At 36.8% G+C, this 19621-nt stretch overlaps 1 protein-coding gene across 1 annotated transcript in view; it reads left to right on the top strand.

Annotated features, from left to right (window-relative positions):
- TEX11 (testis expressed 11) overlaps positions 1–19621 on the top strand; it is a 313311-nt gene that overhangs the window by 146713 nt on the left and 146977 nt on the right. The window contains exons 14-15 of the mRNA XM_035028703.1: positions 12871–13022; positions 16021–16106. Coding sequence (XP_034884594.1) covers positions 12871–13022; positions 16021–16106 — 238 coding nt within the window. The remainder of the gene's footprint in view (positions 1–12870; positions 13023–16020; positions 16107–19621) is intronic.

The raw sequence follows: 19621 nt of genomic DNA, 5'->3' as shown, positions 1-19621 counted from the left end.
GCCAGATGAGGGCACTGTAAGAAAACTATAGACCAATATTCTTTTTTCCCCGAAATTTTTATTTAAATTCTAGTTAGTTAACATGTAGTGTTTCAGGAGTAGAATTTGTGATTCACCACTTATATATAATACCCAGTGCTTATCATAACAAGTACCCTCCTTAATACCCATCACCCATCTAGACCATCCCCCACCCACCTCCCTCCATCAACCCTTAGTTCTCTATTGTTATTCTCTCTCTCTTTTTTTCCCTTCCCATATGTTCATCTGTTTTGTTTCCTAAATTCCACGTATGAGTGAAATCATGTGGCATTTGTATAGACCAGTACTCTTGATGAATATATATGCAAACATTTGCAACAAAATATTAGCAAACCGAAATCAACAACACATTAAAATGGTTAAACAGCATTACCAAGTGGGATTTATCCCTGGGATGCAAAGGTTAAACAGCATTACCAAGTGGGACTTATCCCTGGGATGCAAGGATGGCTCACTATATGCGAAGCAATAAATGTGGTTGATATAGTACACTAATAGAATGAAAGATAAAAATCATGATTTTATGTGAGGGATGGGCAAAATAGGTGAAGGGGATTAAAGTATACAAACTTTTGTTATAAAATAAATGAGACACAGGGATACAATGTCTGTCACAGGGAATATAGTTAGTAATATGTAGTATGTACATAGTATAGTGACAGATGGTAGCTAGATTTAGCAGGGTGATCACTTTGTAATGTATATAACTGTTGAATCACTATATTGTACATCTGAAACTAATATAATATTGTATCTCAACTGCACAAAAAATCATTATTCTCCCAAGAGATGCAGAAAAAGTGTTTGACAAATTTATATCCTTTCATGATACAAAACCCTCAACAAATTGTGTATAGAAGGAACATACCTGTACGTCTGAGGATTAAATTAATTTGTGTAATATTCCTGGGACATAATAAGCATTCAATAGACTTTGGCTATTATTACTTTTGAAGAAGTATTGAAACTAATATTTTATCATTTCAAGTTGAGCCATGTATCTACAGAATAGAATTCATGTTCACCATTTTATATAAGGCTAGTAGTACTGGACATGATTGAGATACTACATTTAGCTTCTTAAGCAGTTTTGTGAGCATCCCTTGCTCATTTATTGTGCAGTTGTGAGCTGTGCCTTAGAGTAAATTACAGGACAATTTTACTAACTCTGAGCCATTTACAGGCATTGAAGTGATGATTACTAAAATGCTATTTAGCATGAGCAGTGAGTATATGTCAGCAAGAGGCAACATGAGGTGTATTGGAATGAGTCCTTGCTAATAACTGAATGACCTCAGACAGGTCATTTAGCTCCTCAGGGCCTGTGAAAAGCAGAATAATGGCCCCTAAGGTCCATCCATATCCTAATTCCTGGAAGTGTTAATATGTTACCTTACATAGCAAAAGGGATTATGTATATGTAATTAAAGCTATTAATCAGTTGAATATAAAATAAGGATATTATCCTTGATTATCTGGGTGTGCCCAGTATAATCACACGAGCCCTTAAAAGCAGAAGAGGTATGCAGACTGAAGTCAGATACATTCAAAGCACAAACACTGGTCAAAGGGAATTCAGGCGGCATCTAGGAGCTGAGAACAAATCCCAGTTGAAGGCCAGTAAGGAAATGAGACCTCAGTTCCCACAGCCTTACAGAACTGATTTTTGCCGATGCCTGAATAACCCTAGAAGGAAATTCTCCTCTAAAGCCCCCAGATAAGAGCCCAGGCCAGCCAATACCTTGACTTGGCCTTTTGAGACCCTAAGCCCAATTCCCAGGTGAGCCTGCCTAGATTTCTGACCTACGGAATTGTGAAATAATAAATGTTTTTTTTTTTTTTAAGATTTTATTTATTTATTTTAGAGAGAGAGCGCATGAGTGAGGGGAGGGGCAGAGGGAGAGAGAGAATCTCAAGCAGACGCCACGCTGAGCATGGATCCCACGACCCTGAGATAGTGACCTGAGCCAAAACCGAGTCAGGTGCTTAACCGACTGAGTCATCCAGGTGCCCCAATAAATGGGTGTTTTAAACAGCTAAATTTGTGATAATGTGTTACAGCAACAATAGAAAACCAAAGCCTCCAGTGCTTCTGTAAATGAGGGGGTAGAGAAGGTTTGAATAAATAAACTTTAAGGTTCCTTCTAGCTCTAAATCCTATGATTGTGGGATTCTCATTAAGCTGCTAGTTTGTGAACTGAAGCCTAACAACCATAAATAGGATGGCCACATAACACACACACACACACACACAGAATACTTTACGAGATCCATATGTTTAAAGGTTATATATGGCAAAGCTACAGGTTGGGGGACTCTCTAATGCCAGATCAACTAGATTGCTAAGTGGGTTTTTTCAACTGCAAAGCGAATAGTTGCAGCCAAAGCCGGGTTCTTCAGGTGTAGCCTAAAATTAGGGTTCAATGAAAAGGTTACTTTCTATGTGTAGATTATTTATACCCTTAAGTAGAAAATGGTTGTTATTATCAAACCAGAAGATCAGTGATGTCTATATGCCTACTAGCATTATAACAATTTATTGTTCTTAGTCCTTCAAGGATTATCAGTTATATACCCTATATTTCTAACACATAACAGATTCTCAGAATTCATCATATTTGGCTAACTTGTCCTTTGTTTTTTATGAAACTAACTCCAAGGAGCAGAGATTTTGATATTACCTGTAAATGAGTACTTAGTACATTCCTCAGAAATGTAACAGTGTTTTTAGAGCAATCTCCAGGGTTCTCTGTGCAAGGTGACAGTGAGTTCATGACAGTTCTAACTGGCCTTCCCATCCTCCTCTAGCAATTATGCAAAGTAATGCCCAATTTCCTTTATTTTCTTATTTTTTTATTTTTATTTTTTTAAAAGATTTTATTTATTTATTTGACAGAGAGAAAGAGACAGCAAGAGCAGGAACACAAGCAGGGGGAGTGGGAGAAGGAGAAGCAGGCTTCCTGCTGAGCAAGAACCTGATGTGGGACTCGATCCCAAGACCCTGGGATCATGACCTGAGCCCAAGGCAGATGCTTAATGACTGAGCCACCCAGGTGTCCCTCTTATTTTTTAAAAACAGCTTCATTGAAGTGTAATTGATATAAAATTCAATGCATATATTTAAAATAAGTGGACAATTCAATAAGTTTTGACACATATATAAACGATAGGTACCATACATTCATGTATAGACACACATTTTTTTTTTAAAGATTTTATTTATTTATTTGACAGAGAGAGACACAGCCAGAGAGGGAACACAAGCAGGGGGAGTGGGAGAGGGAGAAGCAGGTTTCCACTGAGCAGGGAGCCCGATGTGGGGCTCGATCCCAGGACTCTGGGATCATGACCTGAGCCAAAGGCAGCCGCTTAACTGACTGAGCCACCCAGGTGCCCCTTAATAGTGTCTTGATAAAATGAATTGGGAAGTGTTTGCTCTTCTATGTCTGGAAGATATTGTATAGAATCAGTGTTAATTCTTAAGTATTTGGTAGAATTATTCAGTGAAACTATTTTGGCCTGGAACTTCTTTTTTAGGAGTTTTAATTTTTTAATTTTTTTTCATGAGTTTTTAAATTACAAATTCAATTTCCTTAACAGTTGTAGGGTTATTCAAATTATATATTTTATACTGATGAATTGTGTTAGTTTTGTGCTTTTGGGGGTATTGGTCCATTTCATCAAACTTGTTAAATTTATGTATGTGGAATTGCTCATAGTGTTCTCTTGTTCTTTTGATGTATGCAGGGTCTGTAATAATATCCTGTTTCATTCCTGATATTGGTAATTTGAGTCTGGTCTCTTTTTATTTACAGTCAGATGGTTATCAATTTTTATATATATATTTTTTAATTTGAGTATAATTGACCACATACTGTTTATTAGTTTCAGGTGTACAACATAATGATTCAGTATCTTTATACCATTATGCTTTGTTCACCACAAATGTCGCTACATCTGTCACCATACAACGCTATTACAATATCATTGACCATATTGATGCTATTCCTTTTATTCCTGTGACTTCATTCCATAACTGGAAGTCTGTATCTCCCACTCCACTTCACCCATTTTGCCCATTTACCCACCCCTTCCCCCTCTGGCAACTGTCAGTTATCTGTATTTAGAGGTGTTACTCTGCTTTTTGTTTATTCACTTTTTTAAAAAAAAATTATTTATTTCTTTTTTCTTTTTTTTTATTATGTTATGTTAATCACCATACATTACATCATTAGTTTTTGATGTAGTGTTCCATGATTCATTGTTTGCATATAACATCCAGTGTTCCATGCAGGATGTGCCCTCTTTAATACCCATCACCGGGCTAACCCATCCCCCCTCCCCCTCCCCTCTAGAACCCTCAGTTTGTTTCTCAGAGTCCATAGCCTCTCATGGTTTGTCTCTCCCTCCACTTTTCCCCCCTTCATTCTTCCTTTCCTGCTATCTTCTTTTTTTTTTTTTTTTTAACATATGATGTATTATTTGTTTCAGAGGTACAGGTCTATGATTCACTTTTTTCTGTTTTTAGATTCCACATGTAAATGGAATCATGTGGTATTTGTCTTTCTCTGTCTGAATTATTTCACTTGGCATAATACTCTCTAGGACCATCTGTGTTGTCACAAATGGCAAGATCTCATTCCTTTTTTATGGCTGCTTAATATTCCATTGTAGATATCTATATCTATATCTATACATATATATCTATATATATCTATTGATGGACACTTAGGATGCTTCCATATCTTGGCTATTGTGAAATATGCTTCAGTAAACACAGGGGTGCATATATCTTTTTGAATTAATGTATTTTTTTCTCCTTTGGGTAAATATCCAGTAGTGGAATTATTGGATCATATGGTATTTCTATTTTTAATTTTTTTAAGGAACCTCCATACTGTTTTCCATAGTGGCTGCACCAGTTTGCATTCGCACCAGCAGTGCACAAGGGTTTCTTTTCTCCACTTCCTCACTAACACTTGTTACCTTCTTATTTGAGCCATTTGACAGGTATAGGCTGATATCTCATTGTAGTTTTGATTTGCATTTCCCTGATAAGTGATGTTGAGCATCTTTTAATGTATCTGTTGGTCATCTCTATGTCTTTTCTGTTATATATTTTTTGAAGAACCAACTTCAGCTTTTCTATTGATTTTTTTCTATTGTTTTAAAATTTTATTAATTTCTGTTCTTTTTTAGAAGATTTTATTTTAGAGAGAGAAAGAGAGAGCACACACACAAGCAGGAGGAGGGTCAGAGTGGGAAGGAGAGGGAATCTCAAGCAGACTCTGAGCTGAGCAGGGAGCCTGATGTGGGGCTAGATCCCAGGACCCTGGGATCATGACCTAAGCTGAAGGCAGACACTTATCTGACTGAGGCCACCTGGGCACCCCTGGTCCTAGTGCCTTTTATCTTTACTTTTATTGATTCACTTTGTAGCCTTTCATTGTAAGAAATTTAGCTACGATTATTACTAATAAAAAAGAAGATATAAACCTGTACACACACATAGACACATACACACACAGCTACAAAGCACAAGAAGCAAAACCTAATAGAACTAAAAGAAGAAATAAGCAAGTCCACAATTAGAGTTGGAGACCTCAACACTCTGTCAAAAATTCATAGAAATAGAAAAAAACCAGCTACGATACATACTCATCAACTCTCAGGATCTGCCATTTACAGTAGACTTCATCAAACAGCAGCAGAACACACAGTCTTTCCAAGTGTCCATAGAATATATGTTGAAATAGACTATATTCTGGGCCAAAAAAAAGAAAGAAAGAAACTTAAAAGAAGTAAAAACATAGAGTGTTTTCTCTGGTAACACAGATCAAATAGAAATCAATACCAGAAAGATAATTGAGTTAAACTGAAAACAATACATCAGAATTTGTGGCATACAGATATAGCAGCATGCTAAGCGGGAAGTTTTTTTTTTTATCATTAAAGGTTTATATTAGGAAAGAAGAGAAGTCGGGGCACCTGGGTGACTCATTTGGTTGAGTGTCTGCCTTTGGCTTAGGTCATGATCCCAGGTTCCTGGGATCAAGCCCCACACTGGGCTCCCTGCTCAACAGGGAGCCTGCTTCTCCCTCTCCCACTAGCCCTGCTTCTGCACTCACTCGCTCTCTGTCAAATAAAAAAATTTTTTTTTTAAGATTTTATTTACTTATTTGACAGAGACACAGCAAGAGAAGGAACACAAGCAGGGGGAGTGGCAGACAGAGGGAGAAGCAGGCTTCCCGCCGAGCAGGGAGCCCGATGCGGGGCTCGATCCCAGGACCCTGGGATCATGACCTGAGCTGAAGGCAGACGCTTAACGACTGAGCCACCCAGGTGCCCCCAAATAAAATATTTTTTAAAAAAGTCACTAGGACCAAAGTCTGAAGGAAGGACACCAGGAACAAGCTTCCAAGAGTTCCTTCCCATTAGAGTTGCACAGGACATGCTTAATTCCTCTAGCAGTGAGTATGACAACATGTGTGAACTGTTGTTTATCAGGGAGCTCATTAGAGACTAAGTCCCTCAGGCTTTACATGGGGATGCTCACGTAGGTACCCCTCCCTAGCGCATACCAAGATTCCAGATACCATTTTGTTTGTGCAGTCTAGACATAGTGAGCCACCCTTAGTATTAATGGAATGCTTTATATCAGTGTAGGGAACTGTTTACCAGCCAAGTGACCAGATGTCAGCCAAGGGCCAACTTTTCAAGCAGGCCTTTCTTTTTTTAAGCTTTTATTTAAATTCCATTTAGGTAACATCCAGTGTAATAGTAGTTTCAGGTGTACAATTTAGTGTTTCAACACTTCCATACAACACCTGGTGCGCCAAGTACACTCCTTAATCCCCATCACCTGTTTCACACGATCCCCCCCACCCCGCCACCTCCCCTCTGGTAACCTTCAGTTTGTTCTCTATAGTTAAGAGTCTGTTTCTTGGTTTGCCTTTCTCTCCCTTTTTTCCCTATGCTTGTTTGTTTTATTTCTTAAATTCCACGTATGAGTGAAATCATATTGTATTTGTCTTTCTCTGACTAACTTATTCCACTTAGCATAATACTCTGTAGTTCCATCAACATCATTGCAGTTGGCAAGATTTCATTCTTTTTGATGGCTGAGTAATATTCTGGTGTGTGTGTGTGTGTGTGTGTGTGTGTGTGTGTGTGTACCTCCTCTTCTTTATCCATTCATCAGTCGATGGACACCTGGGCAGTTTCCATAATTTGGCTATTGTAGATAATGCTGCTATAAACATTGGGGTGCCTGTATCCCTTTGAATTCATATTTTTGTACTCTTTGGGTAAATACCTAGTAGTGCAATTGCTGGATCCTAGGGGAGTTCTATTTTTAACTTTTGCGGAACCTTCACACTGTTTTCCAGAGTGGCTGCACCAGTTTGCATTCCCACCAACAGTGCAAGAGGGTTCCCCTTCTCTGCTTCCTCACCAGCACCTGTTGTTTCCTGTGCACAAGGCCTTTCTAAGTATAGGCAATCTCAGCCTTGCTATGCGTACTCTTTTCTGCACCCTGTGTCATATACTGATGTATATATTCTTTCCAAAACATAAAGGTATAACTGATGTGTATACACTCTTAAGGGTATAATTTCTGTAAATTAACATTTCTAAATCCTTTTTAATATGCCTATTTCAAGATTCTGTATATGTATTTATCTATATTTTTATTCCATTACCTGAATTGCTATTTTCAGCCTCAATAATCTTGTTTTGCAGTTCTTTTCTTTTATTCTAATACAATAAATTTTAGTTTTTTCTCCTTCATTGTATCTTTTTCCTCTAACAATTGTTTCCTCTTTCAATTATATATTGATAAAATACTCATTTTTCTTTACAGCTAATGGTTTAGTCACATAAGAATACATACAAAAGAATGTAAAGGGCCATTGGCTTTCAGGAGGGCTTGTTGAGGGGCCTGTTCCTTTCCTTCAGACCCCTGAGGGTTGAGGGCTCTAGAGAAAAGGTAGAGAGGCCATCATGCCCAAGTAACAGATTTCCTGAGAGCTCACAGTAGGTGAGGCCTCTGGATAGGGCATGGGTCTTAGAGAGAAGGGAAAGTTGCTGCAAGTGTGGATCCGGGAGAGGCAACAGAGGGAGCCTGGATTCGCTGCCAGGGTCAGAGCCTACCTACACTGAGCTGTGAATGCCTTGAGTGGCCTGGTTGGGTGAGAGAAAGGGCTTAAAGAAATGTGGACGGCCTTAAAGAAACGTCTGCATTACTCTATGTAGATGGAGATTTTTTAGATGGTGGCATATTCCCGGCAGCAGTTCATATGACTTTATTAGATCCTAATTGTCAGTATTTATTTTGATCACATCTTTAGCATTTGTACAGATCTCTTATGGGAGGAAGAGGAATCCAATTAAAATGATTTATAGTTAACTTGAAATAATGAAAACACTTAATATGGGAGTTAAATAATTTTCCTTTGAATCACATCTATGACCACTGTTACTGTGATCCTGAATGTTATTTTCACAGAAAGTCGGTACAGTACAATGGGAAAAACTCTAGGGGTAAAAAGACTTGGATTCAAATCCTGAATGCTGCTTTTGTTTCTATTTTATGTGTTTTATGGCCTTTCTGAGCCTCAACTGCAAAATGAGTATGATGCAACACACTTTATGGTGTTAATATAAAAATTTAATAAGATAGTGTTAGGTGCTTAGCACACTACTTAGCATAGAAACTGTACCCACCCAGTATTTGTAACCTTTCATTACCTTTTTTTTTTAAGATTTTATTTATTTATTTGACAGAGAGAGACAGTGAGAGAGGGAACACAAGCAGGAGGAGTGGGAGAGGGAGAAGCAGACTTCCTGCTGAGCAGGGAACCTGATGTGGGGCTTGGTTCCTTAACAACTGAGCCACCCAGGCACCCCATTACTTTCTTTTTTTTAAATTAATTAATTTATTTGACAGAGAGAGCACAAGCATGGGTAGGGGGAGAGGGAGAAGCAGGCTCCCAGCTGAGCAGGGAGCCCGATGTGGGGCTCGATCCCAAGACCCTGGGATCATGACCTGTGCTGAAGGCAGACGCTTAACCGACTGAGCCACCCAGGCACCCCCCTTTCATTACTAAGTCTCCTTATGTTGGTATAAGAAGGTTTCCTGAAAGAGGAAATATTCTCTTCTTTCTAAGAACAGTATCTTGTATCATGCCATTAAATATTTCACATCTGTAATGTTTGAAGAAAATTTGGGCTTTTCATGGGAACAATGATTTTTATAGTTTTTAAGTTATTTTTCTCCAGAATCGATGACAGGAATGGCCAAAGTTGTTTTCCTTTCATATAGATTTCCTTTCATATAGATTTCCTTCATATAGATTTCAAAAGAAATCTATGTTAAATGATTTATATAGTTGTCTTCTGATATTTGGGTAGGAATTTTTTTTCCTCTTTCTTTTTAGGTGTGAAGGAGAATTCCAGGAGAAAAAGGATAGTAAAAGTTTAAAAATCAAGCAGAACTTGAGACGAAGGCTTCTGATTCAGGATGGGTTGGCAGAGTATCAAATTGGCAAAACCTAAAGTTTCATTATTATATTAGGTGATGCTGATGGAATTGAAAATTTTATATGCTATGCACCTACTGACATTTCCAAGTTGACAGCTTCTCCAGCACCTACTCTTTTGGAGGACAAATTGACAGGATCAAAATTTAAAGTTACTCATATTCAGCAGTTTTACTCCTTGGTATTTATAGGTGGTACTTCACATGTTTACAGGGATATTTGCCAGAACATGGTTTGTAATAGTGAAACACTGAAAGCATCTTGAGTATCATCAGTAGAGGAATAGATAAGAAAAGTAAGGTATCTCTATACAATAAAATACTGTGTGGGAATTAAAAAAGCTAAGGTAAATCTATATGTAATGAACTCTAAGACATGGTATTGAGAGAAAAAGAAGCATCGTATGCATAATATGTCACTTATATATTTTATTTTTTTTTAAGATTTTATTTATTTATTTGACAGAGGGAGAGAGCACAGGCAGGGGGGACAGTAGAGGGAGAGGGAGAAGCAGGCTTCCCACCAAGCAGGGAGCCCGATGCGGGGCTCAAACCCAAGACCCTGGGATCATGACCTGAGCTGAAGGCAGACGCTTAACCATCTGAGCCACCCAGGCTCCCCGTCACTTATATATTTTAAAAACTATGTTTCTGTAAGTACAGACATGCATATAAGTGTACCAGGAAAGGACTGGAAAGGATACTTACTAATCTTAGAAGTGTCTACCTCTGAGAAAGGGACTGGGACAGGGTAGGGGTCCTCAGAAACATAAGCTTTATTTTTACTATTTGTAATTTTTTATTTAAAAACTTTTAAAAAGTTTTTTTAAATTCTGGTAAAACACACATAACATAAAATTTATCATCTCAACTATTTTTAAGTGTCTAGTTCACTAATGTTAAGTACATTCACATTGTTTTGCAACCAATCTCCATAGCCCTCTTTTCATTCTGCAAAACTGAAGCTCCGTGACCACTGAACAATAACTCCTCAGTGCCCCTTCCCCCAGTCCCTTGCATCCATTAATCTACTTTCTGTCTCTATGAATGACTAGTATAGGTACCCCATATTAGTGAAAATTATACAGTATTTGTCTTTTTCTGACTGGTGTATTTCACTTAGCATAATGTTCTCAAAGTTAAACCATTTGTCAGAATTCCCTCTCTTTTAAAGGCTGGATAATATTCCATTGTATGTATATACTGCATTTCATTTATTCATTCATCCATTGATGGAGACTTGGGCTACTTCCACCTTTTGGCTATTGTGAATAATGCTATGAACATGGGTGTACAAATATTTCTTTGAGACCCCGCTTTCAGTTATTTTGGGTTTATACCCAGAAATAGAATTCCAGGATCATACGGAAATTCTGTTTTTAATTTTTTAAAGAAATTTGCTATACTGTTTTCCATAATGGCTGTATCATTTTACATTTCCCACCAACAGTGCACAAGGTTTCCAATTTTTTCACATCCTCGCCAACACTTGTTTTTGTTTGTTTTGATAGTAGCCATCCTAATGGATGTAAGATGGTATCTCATTGTGGTTTTGATTTGCATTTCCCTACTGATTTGTGATATAGATTATCTTTTCATGTGATTATTACCATTTGTATATCTTTTTTGGAGAAAATATCTATTCAGGTTATTTGCCAGTTTTTAAATCAGGTTGTTTGCTTTTTTTGTTTCTGAGTTTTAGGAGCTCTTTATATATTCTGGATATTAACCCTGTATCAGTTTGATTTGCAATTATTTTCTCCATATTATTCCATAGAGAGCCTATTTCACTCTGTTGTATCCTTTAATACACAAAAGTTTTTAATTTTAATGTAGTCCAGTTTATTTTTGTTTTTGTTACCTCTGATTTTGGTATCATATCTAAGAAATTATTACCAAATCCAATGTTATGAAGATTTTCCCCTGTTTTCTTTTTTTTAAAAGATTTTATTTATTCATTTGTCAGAGAGAGAGAGAGGGAGAGCCACAAGCAGGGGGAGAAGCAGGCTCCCCATTGAGCAAGGAGCCTGATGCAGGACTCGATCCCAGGACCCTGAGATCATGGCCTGAGCCGAAGGCAGATGCTTAACCGACTGGGCCACCCAGGAGACCCTCCCCTATGTTTTCTTCTAAAAGTTTTATACTTTAGTTCTTCTGTTTAGGTCATTTGATCCATTTTCAGTTCATTTTTGTATATAGTATAATATAAATGTCCAGTTTCATTCTTTTGAATATGGATATCCGTTTTTCCTGACACCATTTGTTGAATAGACTGTTCTTTCCCCTACTGAATGGTCTTGACACCCTTGTTGAAAATCATTAGTTTGTATATGTGACATTTTATTTCTGAATTCTATTTTATTCCATTAATGTATATATCTGTCTTTATGCCAGTACCACACTGTTTTGATTACCTTGGTAGTAAATTTTGAAACCAGGAATTGCTAGACTTTCAGCTTTGTTTGGAGTCCCTTGTGATTCCATATGAGTTTTAGGGCAGAGTTTTCCATTTCTGCAAAAAATGTCATTGGGATTTTCACAGGGTTTACATTTAATCTGTAGATGCTTTGGTATTATTGGCATCTTAATGATATTAAGTCTTCCAATCCATGAACTATGTGCATTTTTAAATAATCAGAATATACTGTTGTACTATTTGTATAATCAAGCATAAATAAATTTTTTAAAAGGAGTTGCTGGCAGAGGGAACTGGTTTCTTTTTTCTCTTTCAGTTTTGTTGAGATATAATTTACATTCAGCACTGGATAAAGTTTAAGGTGTCTATCACAATGGCTTAAGGTGGTCAAGAGGTACAGACCTCCAGTTCGAAGATAAATAAATACTGGGGATGTAATGTATAACGTGACTATAGTTAACACTACTGTATGGTATATTTGAAAGTTACTAAGAGTAGATCATAAAAGTTCTTACCACAAGGGACTAGTAAATTTCTAATGTCAGTTCATGTGTCTTTACTGGATCTCATGTTCCAATTTTTATAAATTGGCATCAGTTCTAGAAGCAGAAGCATAAATTAGATATTAGAGAGATGATTATCTGACTATAGGTGTTCATGATAAGAAAATGTTTGTGGCTTAATAAATTAAACAAATTGAATTAAATAATTTATTGTTAACAAATAGGCTTACTTAGATATTTGATGATATTACCTAAGCTCAGATAACAGTTTTATCTTGCATGTTTTGCTCATTCGCAAATAAACTTTAGTCCCTTTGATCAAAAACCAGTTATTCTATTCATGCCATTTAAAATTGTGTCTCATTGAACAGAGAGACTGTTGGGTTTTATTTCATGAAGATTATCTGTGAACATTTTAAGTCATCAGAAAATATTGGAAAAGCTCTACTGCTCCACATTGACATGCTTTTACAAAGAAAGGAAGAACTGCTTGCCAAGGAGAAGATTGAAGAAATCATTTTAGGTCAGTAGGATTTCTGCAGGTTTTATTATTTTTTTACTTTTATTTTTTTAAGATTTTATTTATTTGTCAGAGAGAGAGAGAGGGAGAGAGAGAGAGCACAAGCAGGGGGGAGCAGCAGGCAGAGGTGAAGCAGGTTCCCTGCTGAGCAAGGAGCCCCATGTGGGACTTGATCCCAGGACCCTGGGATCATGACTTGAGCCAAAGGCAGACACTTAACTGACTGAGCCACCCAGGTGTCCCTTCTGCAGGATTTAGAAAGGTGTTAATATGCATGTAATTCTTAGATGTCAGAACAGTGGCAAAATCCTTAGGTCAGTGGATCCCTTTTTCTCACTTCCTTTTTTTCTCCCTAATAACCATTAGCTATAACACCTCCCTGATCTAGATTTCACAAACTAGAATGAGAAACAGCAAAAATAGCAAAACATCAGCAAAAACAGACAAACCTCTGAGCTTCAATCTCTTGTGTAGTGAAAAATTGTGAGGTTAAAGGCCTAATTTCATGATTTCAGTGTGATCTCCAATAAGCTCTGTGTGCCTTCTGGCAAGTTAATAACATCTCTGGATCTTGTTTTTTTCTAACTATAAGACAGAGGTTGTGAAATAGCTTCCTAGTTTTTAACTTCCTTTTTAGCCCCAGCATCCTTTTTGTCGTGCAATCTTATGTGAACCCTGTCCCAAATAAAATAGTTTCTCTGTTAAAGCAGAGATGTAGAATCAAATTTCAGCATTCCCCTAACCCCCTACCTCTCTGTAGAACTCTGTACCCTGAAGAACACAGATAGTATGATCCCTTTCTTGGAAAATTCTCACCCCAATACATCCTTCCAATTCTACACATATACAGAAATATAACAGGAGTGATAGTCACTAAATGTTAATACTGGGATTTATTCTGAGTGATGGCATTTTAGGTGACTTGTTGCTTTCTTTCTTTTATTTTTTTTTTTAAAGATTTTATGTATTTTTTTTTTTCGAGAGAGAGAGAGGAGGAGAGAGGAGGAACAGAGGGAGAGAGACAAGCAGACTCCACGATGAGCACGAGCCTGATATGGGGCTCCATCTCACTACCTCAGTACCATGACCTGAGGTGAAATTAAGAGTCAGATGTTCAACTGACTGAGCCACTCAGGCGCCCCTACTTTCTTTATATTTTACCAGATTTGTTGAATTTTTATAAGCATGTATCATGTTTTTATAAAAAGTCACTGATTTTTTTAAAAGGAAATCTTTTTTTTTTTTTTAAGATTTTATTTATTCTTTTGACAGAGACATAGAGAGAGAGAGCACAGATAGAGCAGCAGGCAGAGGGAGAAGCAGGCTTCCCGCTGAGCAGGGAGCCTGACAAGGGACTCCATCTCAGGGCCCTGGGATCATGACCTGAGCTGAAGGCAGCCACCTAACGGACTGAGCCACCCAGGCGCCCTTAAAAGGAAATCTTTTGAGCAGATAATCTCTAAGAGCCTTTGAACTCTAGATTCTGTGAGCCATATTTAATTGATAATATGCTCCCTCACAAGAATCCAGTTATTTTTAGACCCAATTTTGATAAGTTTGATTATCTGGTTTTCCACCCCTTTAGCATTTTAACGGTAGCATATTACAAAGAGAGAAAGGGTCTACAGGGAAATACGTAGATAATCTGACCACAAGGGAGGAGAAAACTCTACAAATTTTATAAAACAGTTTCAAATATTTTTAAAAATACAACAGTAGTTCCCAAAGTCACCACTGTGATATTTAAGTATAATAAAATACAATAGTTGTTAGTTATTGACCTTGAATGGGCAAGCAAAGATTAAATTGTGCTTCAGAAACCTAGAAAGTATGTTTACAAAAACATAATTTAGGGGCGCCTGGGTGGCTTAGTCGGTTAAGCGTTTGACTGTTGATTTTGGTTCAGGTCATGATCTCAGAGTGTGAGATCAAGCCCCCGTGTCAGGTTCCATGCTCAGCGGGAAGTCTGCTTCTCTCTGTCTCTCTCCCTCTGCCCCTCCCCCTGTTCATGCTCTACATGCTCTCTCATCCAAATAAATAAATCTTTTTAAAAAGAAAAACCTAATTTATAAAACCTAATTTTTAGAAAAATTAAGAACTTTAATGAAATAATTTAGACTTTTCAAAATAAAGAATGTTTTATTTTTAATGAAAGTTAACTGTCGGCTAACTAGAAAATGTATTTATCCAGAATGACTAATTTTCCTAAGATTATAGTTAACCAGTTTTATTGTGATATTGAATTATAAACTTATACTCTCAAAGTCATGTAATATTTTAAGTAGGTACATTAAATAGCATTTTACTCTCATGTGAGTAATTTTGTCTAAGCCATGGAACAAATTATGTCTGTGGACTGGGCTGGGAGGTCAGAGACTCTTTGTGTTCTTATCAAGACTTTTGTGGAAATCAGTAGTACCGAAGGGGTAGAAGAGAAGGGGGTATAGAATTCTGTTACAATTTAAACTTTACCTTAATGTGTGCTAATGTATTTGAACCCTGTAAATGTCTAGACCAGAAACAATCAGACATGAGTTACAATTTAAAGTAATAAAGTTTATGTGTAAACATGGTCTTAAAGTATTTTACAAAGGCTTTAAGGTATAATTGGCCTTTCTTGTGAACTTGATCTGATCTTGTTAGTACATAATAATATAAACACTTCTTATTAACGATTTTTAGCTTTGTTGTCTCTTCATTCACAATAACATTAAAGCACCAGATGATGATCAAATTTGGAACATGGAAAATACGTTAAAAAGAGACTAAGCTGGAAAACTATCACAGATTGATAGGCGAATTACTGTGATTCTAGCAAACTCTGATTGTATTATGTAATCAGTTTTGCTAGTAAACCTAAAATTGATGATGAAAACCTGTCTGAATGTGATTGTGTTTATAGCCATTACTTAAAGATTACAGGTTCTGAATATAGCTAGCGCTCTTATTTAATGTAATAGATCTTGAGTTTTGTTTTTAGAGCTTCGGTTTTTATTTTCAGGTCACCAAACAGGAAGACGATTGACAACAGAATTAGTGAGCTGTTTACACAGCATTCTGTGGAAAAAAGCTGCCAGATGTTTTGAGGTTTGGGAAGAATCTATTTTCATTCTTTATATTCTTTCTCTACCCTAACAAATAAGTGTATTCACTATAAAAATCATAGAGCATCAAATATTTTAATAATCTCTCTGTTTAGGTACCATCTATGTATTAAATATTCATAATGTAGAATGTTAATGGGCATTGGATAAGAATTCATTTAAAACTACTAAGCTTGGTTCATCCCCATTGGGAGCTTACAATGTAGGGAAATGACATGTCTGATATTAAGATATAGGAAAGTAATTTATTTTAACATGACAAACAAGAAAGTCAGAGCTTTATTCCCTTTAAAAAACTATGTTTTGGAGCACAGAGGATTTGTAGGGCAGTGAAAATACTATGAATGATATTGTGATGATGGATATTTGTCATTATGCGTTTGTGTAAGCCCATAGAATATACTACACCAAGAGTGAACCCTAATGTAAACTGTAGACTTTGGGTGATTATGATGTGTCCATGTAAGTTCATCAGTTGTAATATGTACCACTTTGGTACATTTGGTAGAGAATGTTGACAAAGTGGGAGGCATGTGTGGGGGCAGGAGGTCTATAGCCAGTCTCTGTACATTTCCCTGTTTTGCTGTGAACCTAAAACTGCTCTTAAAAAAAGTTTTTGTGCAATTTAAAAATGCAAAAACATGGTAATATTTTTTCTCTTTACAAAACAATCCAGGTTTACTATGGAAAAAATTGACACTTCAGATAAGTTGTGTGTTTGTTTGTTTGTTTTTTTTAGAAAGTAAAGAATAGGGGTTGGCTCATTTGGTAGAGCATGTGACTCGATCTCGGGATCATGAGTTCAAGCCCCATGTTGGGTGTAGAGCTTACCTAAAAAAAAAAAGAAAGTAAGGAATAGTCGAGAGCATGGGCAATTAATTTCTCAGACATCAGCTGTAGCAACATTTTTCTAGACATATCTCTTGAGGCAAGGGGAACAAAAGCAAAAATAAACTATTGAGACTGCATCAAAATAAAAAGTTTCTGCACAGCAAAGGAAACAATCAACATAACTAAAAGGTAACCACTTGAATGGGAGAAGATATTTGCAAATGACAGATCCAATAAAGGGTTAGTATCCAAAATATATGAAGAACTGATACAATTCAACACCCCTTCCCCCAAAATAATCCAATTAAGAAATGGGCAGAAGACATGAACAGACATTTCTTCAAAGAAGACATCCAGATGGCCAACAGACACATGAAAAGAGGCTCAACATCACTCATCATCAGGGAAATGCAAATCAAAACCACCATGAGATATCACCTCACACCTGTCAGAATGGCTAAAATAAAAAAGACAAGAAACAACAGGTGTAGGTGAGGATGTGGAGAAAAAGGAACCCTCTTGCATTGTTGGTGGGAATGCAAACTGGTGCAGCTACTCCGGGAAGGAGTATGGAAGTTCCTCAAAAAGTTAACAGTAGAACTCTCCTATGATCCAGTAATCATACTACTAGGTATCTTCTCCAAAAATACAAAAACACTAACTCAAAGGGATACATGTACCTTTATGTTTATAGCAGCATTATTTGCAACAGCCAAATTATGGAAGCAGCCTGAGTATCCATTGATAGGTGAATGGATAAAGAAGATGTGGTGCATAAATATATATATATATATATTATTATTAGACATGAATATTAGACATGAAATGGAATATTTGAATATTAGACATCATGGAATGGAATATTAGACATAAAAATGAATGAAATCTTGCCATTTACAATGACATGCATGGAACTTGAGAGTATTATGGTAAGTGAAATAAGTCAGAGAAAGACAAATACCATATAATTTCACTCATATGTGGAATTAAACAAATGAGCAAAGGGGAAAAAAGAAAGAGAAACCAAGAAACAAATTCTTAACTATAGAGAACAAACTGATGATTACCAAAAGGTAGGTGTGGGGGCGGGGAATGGGTGAAATAGGTGATCAGGATTTAGAAGTGCAGTTGTCTTGATGAGCATGGGGTGATATATGGAATTGTTGAAGCACTACATTGTACACCTGAAACTAATATAACACTGTATGCTAACTATACTGGAATTAACCAAAATGTAGTAGAGATCATACTTGTGTGTTTGCCTGAGTAATTGCTCCCCCCCCTCACTGATAACCTCCCTCCAAAGAAATGAAAAAAACAAGACAAAATAAATGAAAAAGTGGTTTTTGAGACGCTGGACATCAGGCAATGGAGAGTAATCTTTGGGTGATAGGAAGTAAGCAAGGTGAGTACTTAAGTTGTGTAGCTTACTCCCTTGAGTTTCCAGGCTGTAGCACAAGAAGAGGAACTGAAATGGATCCTAGCAGTCTTCCTAATTTAAGGAGATGGAGCTGAGAGTCTAGGGAGACCAAAGCAGCTAGAGTTCATAAGACAGGGTGCCAGGGAGAAGAGCACAGCTCAGAAAGAGACCCCCAGCAGTCAGAGAGTCCTCCTCCCTTGTTTAGCCAAATACTAATTAGGACAATATGGGATGAGAGGACCTGGAGCTAGTGGGGAATAACCATCTAAAAATATTAATGTGGGAACAGTGCCTGGCACTCACAAAGGTCTGGGAATAGGGCCTGTTCATACTAGCCAGACAGAAAATCCTCTAATTCATGGGACATTAGGTAGAAAACTCAGGCAGGTCTTGTCTGAGTAGTGGGGAATAATTAGTTCTGCACTGAACATTGTTCCAGACTTACCTAAAATATCAAAAGTATGACCTGAAAGGATGAAATTGATCCCAATAAGCTTAATTGCTTCCCAGAGTAGAGGTCAAGAATATTTATCAGAATACCAAACTATCCAGCACCCAACAAAGTAAAGTATACAATATTTGGCATCCAATAATAAATTACCAAATATACAGTGAGGCAGGAAAACACTTTATAATGAAGAGAATGAGCAATCACTTGAAACTGACATGAAAGTTAGCATTAACTGAACATTAAAATACCTCATATAATTTTATTCCATATATTCAAAAAGTAGAGACACAGAAGATAAAAAAGACCCAAGTCAAATTTCTAGAGATGAAAACTAGGTCTAGGATAAAAAATATATTGGGTAGTATTAATATCAGATTAGACATTGCAGAGGTAAAGATTAATAAACATGGCAATAGAAGCCATCCAAAATGAGCCACACAGGGAAAAATTTTTTTTAAATTAAAATAGCATCACAAGCTATGGAAAGACTTCAGGTAGCTTAATATATGGATAATTGGAATCCCCAAATGAAGAGAGAGAATAAATATATGAAGAAATAATGGTTGAAAACTTTTAACATTTAATGAAAACTCTAAATCCGCATATTTAAGATGTTTAGCAAACCCCAAATACAAGAAACATGAATAAAACTAAACCAAGGCACATAATAATCAAATTGCTCAAAACCAGTGATAAAGAGAGTATCTTAAAAGCAGCCAGAGAAAAATGACAGCCTGCATACAGAGGAACAAATTAAGGAAGACGCTGGATTTTTCATGAGAAGCAGCAAGCAAGA

This window comes from Mirounga leonina, unplaced genomic scaffold (assembly GCF_011800145.1).
Source record: "Mirounga leonina isolate KUSES-001 unplaced genomic scaffold, KU_Mleo_1.0 Mir_204, whole genome shotgun sequence".
NCBI lineage: Eukaryota > Metazoa > Chordata > Mammalia > Carnivora > Phocidae > Mirounga > Mirounga leonina.
This window is presented reverse-complemented; position numbering and strand designations above follow the sequence as displayed.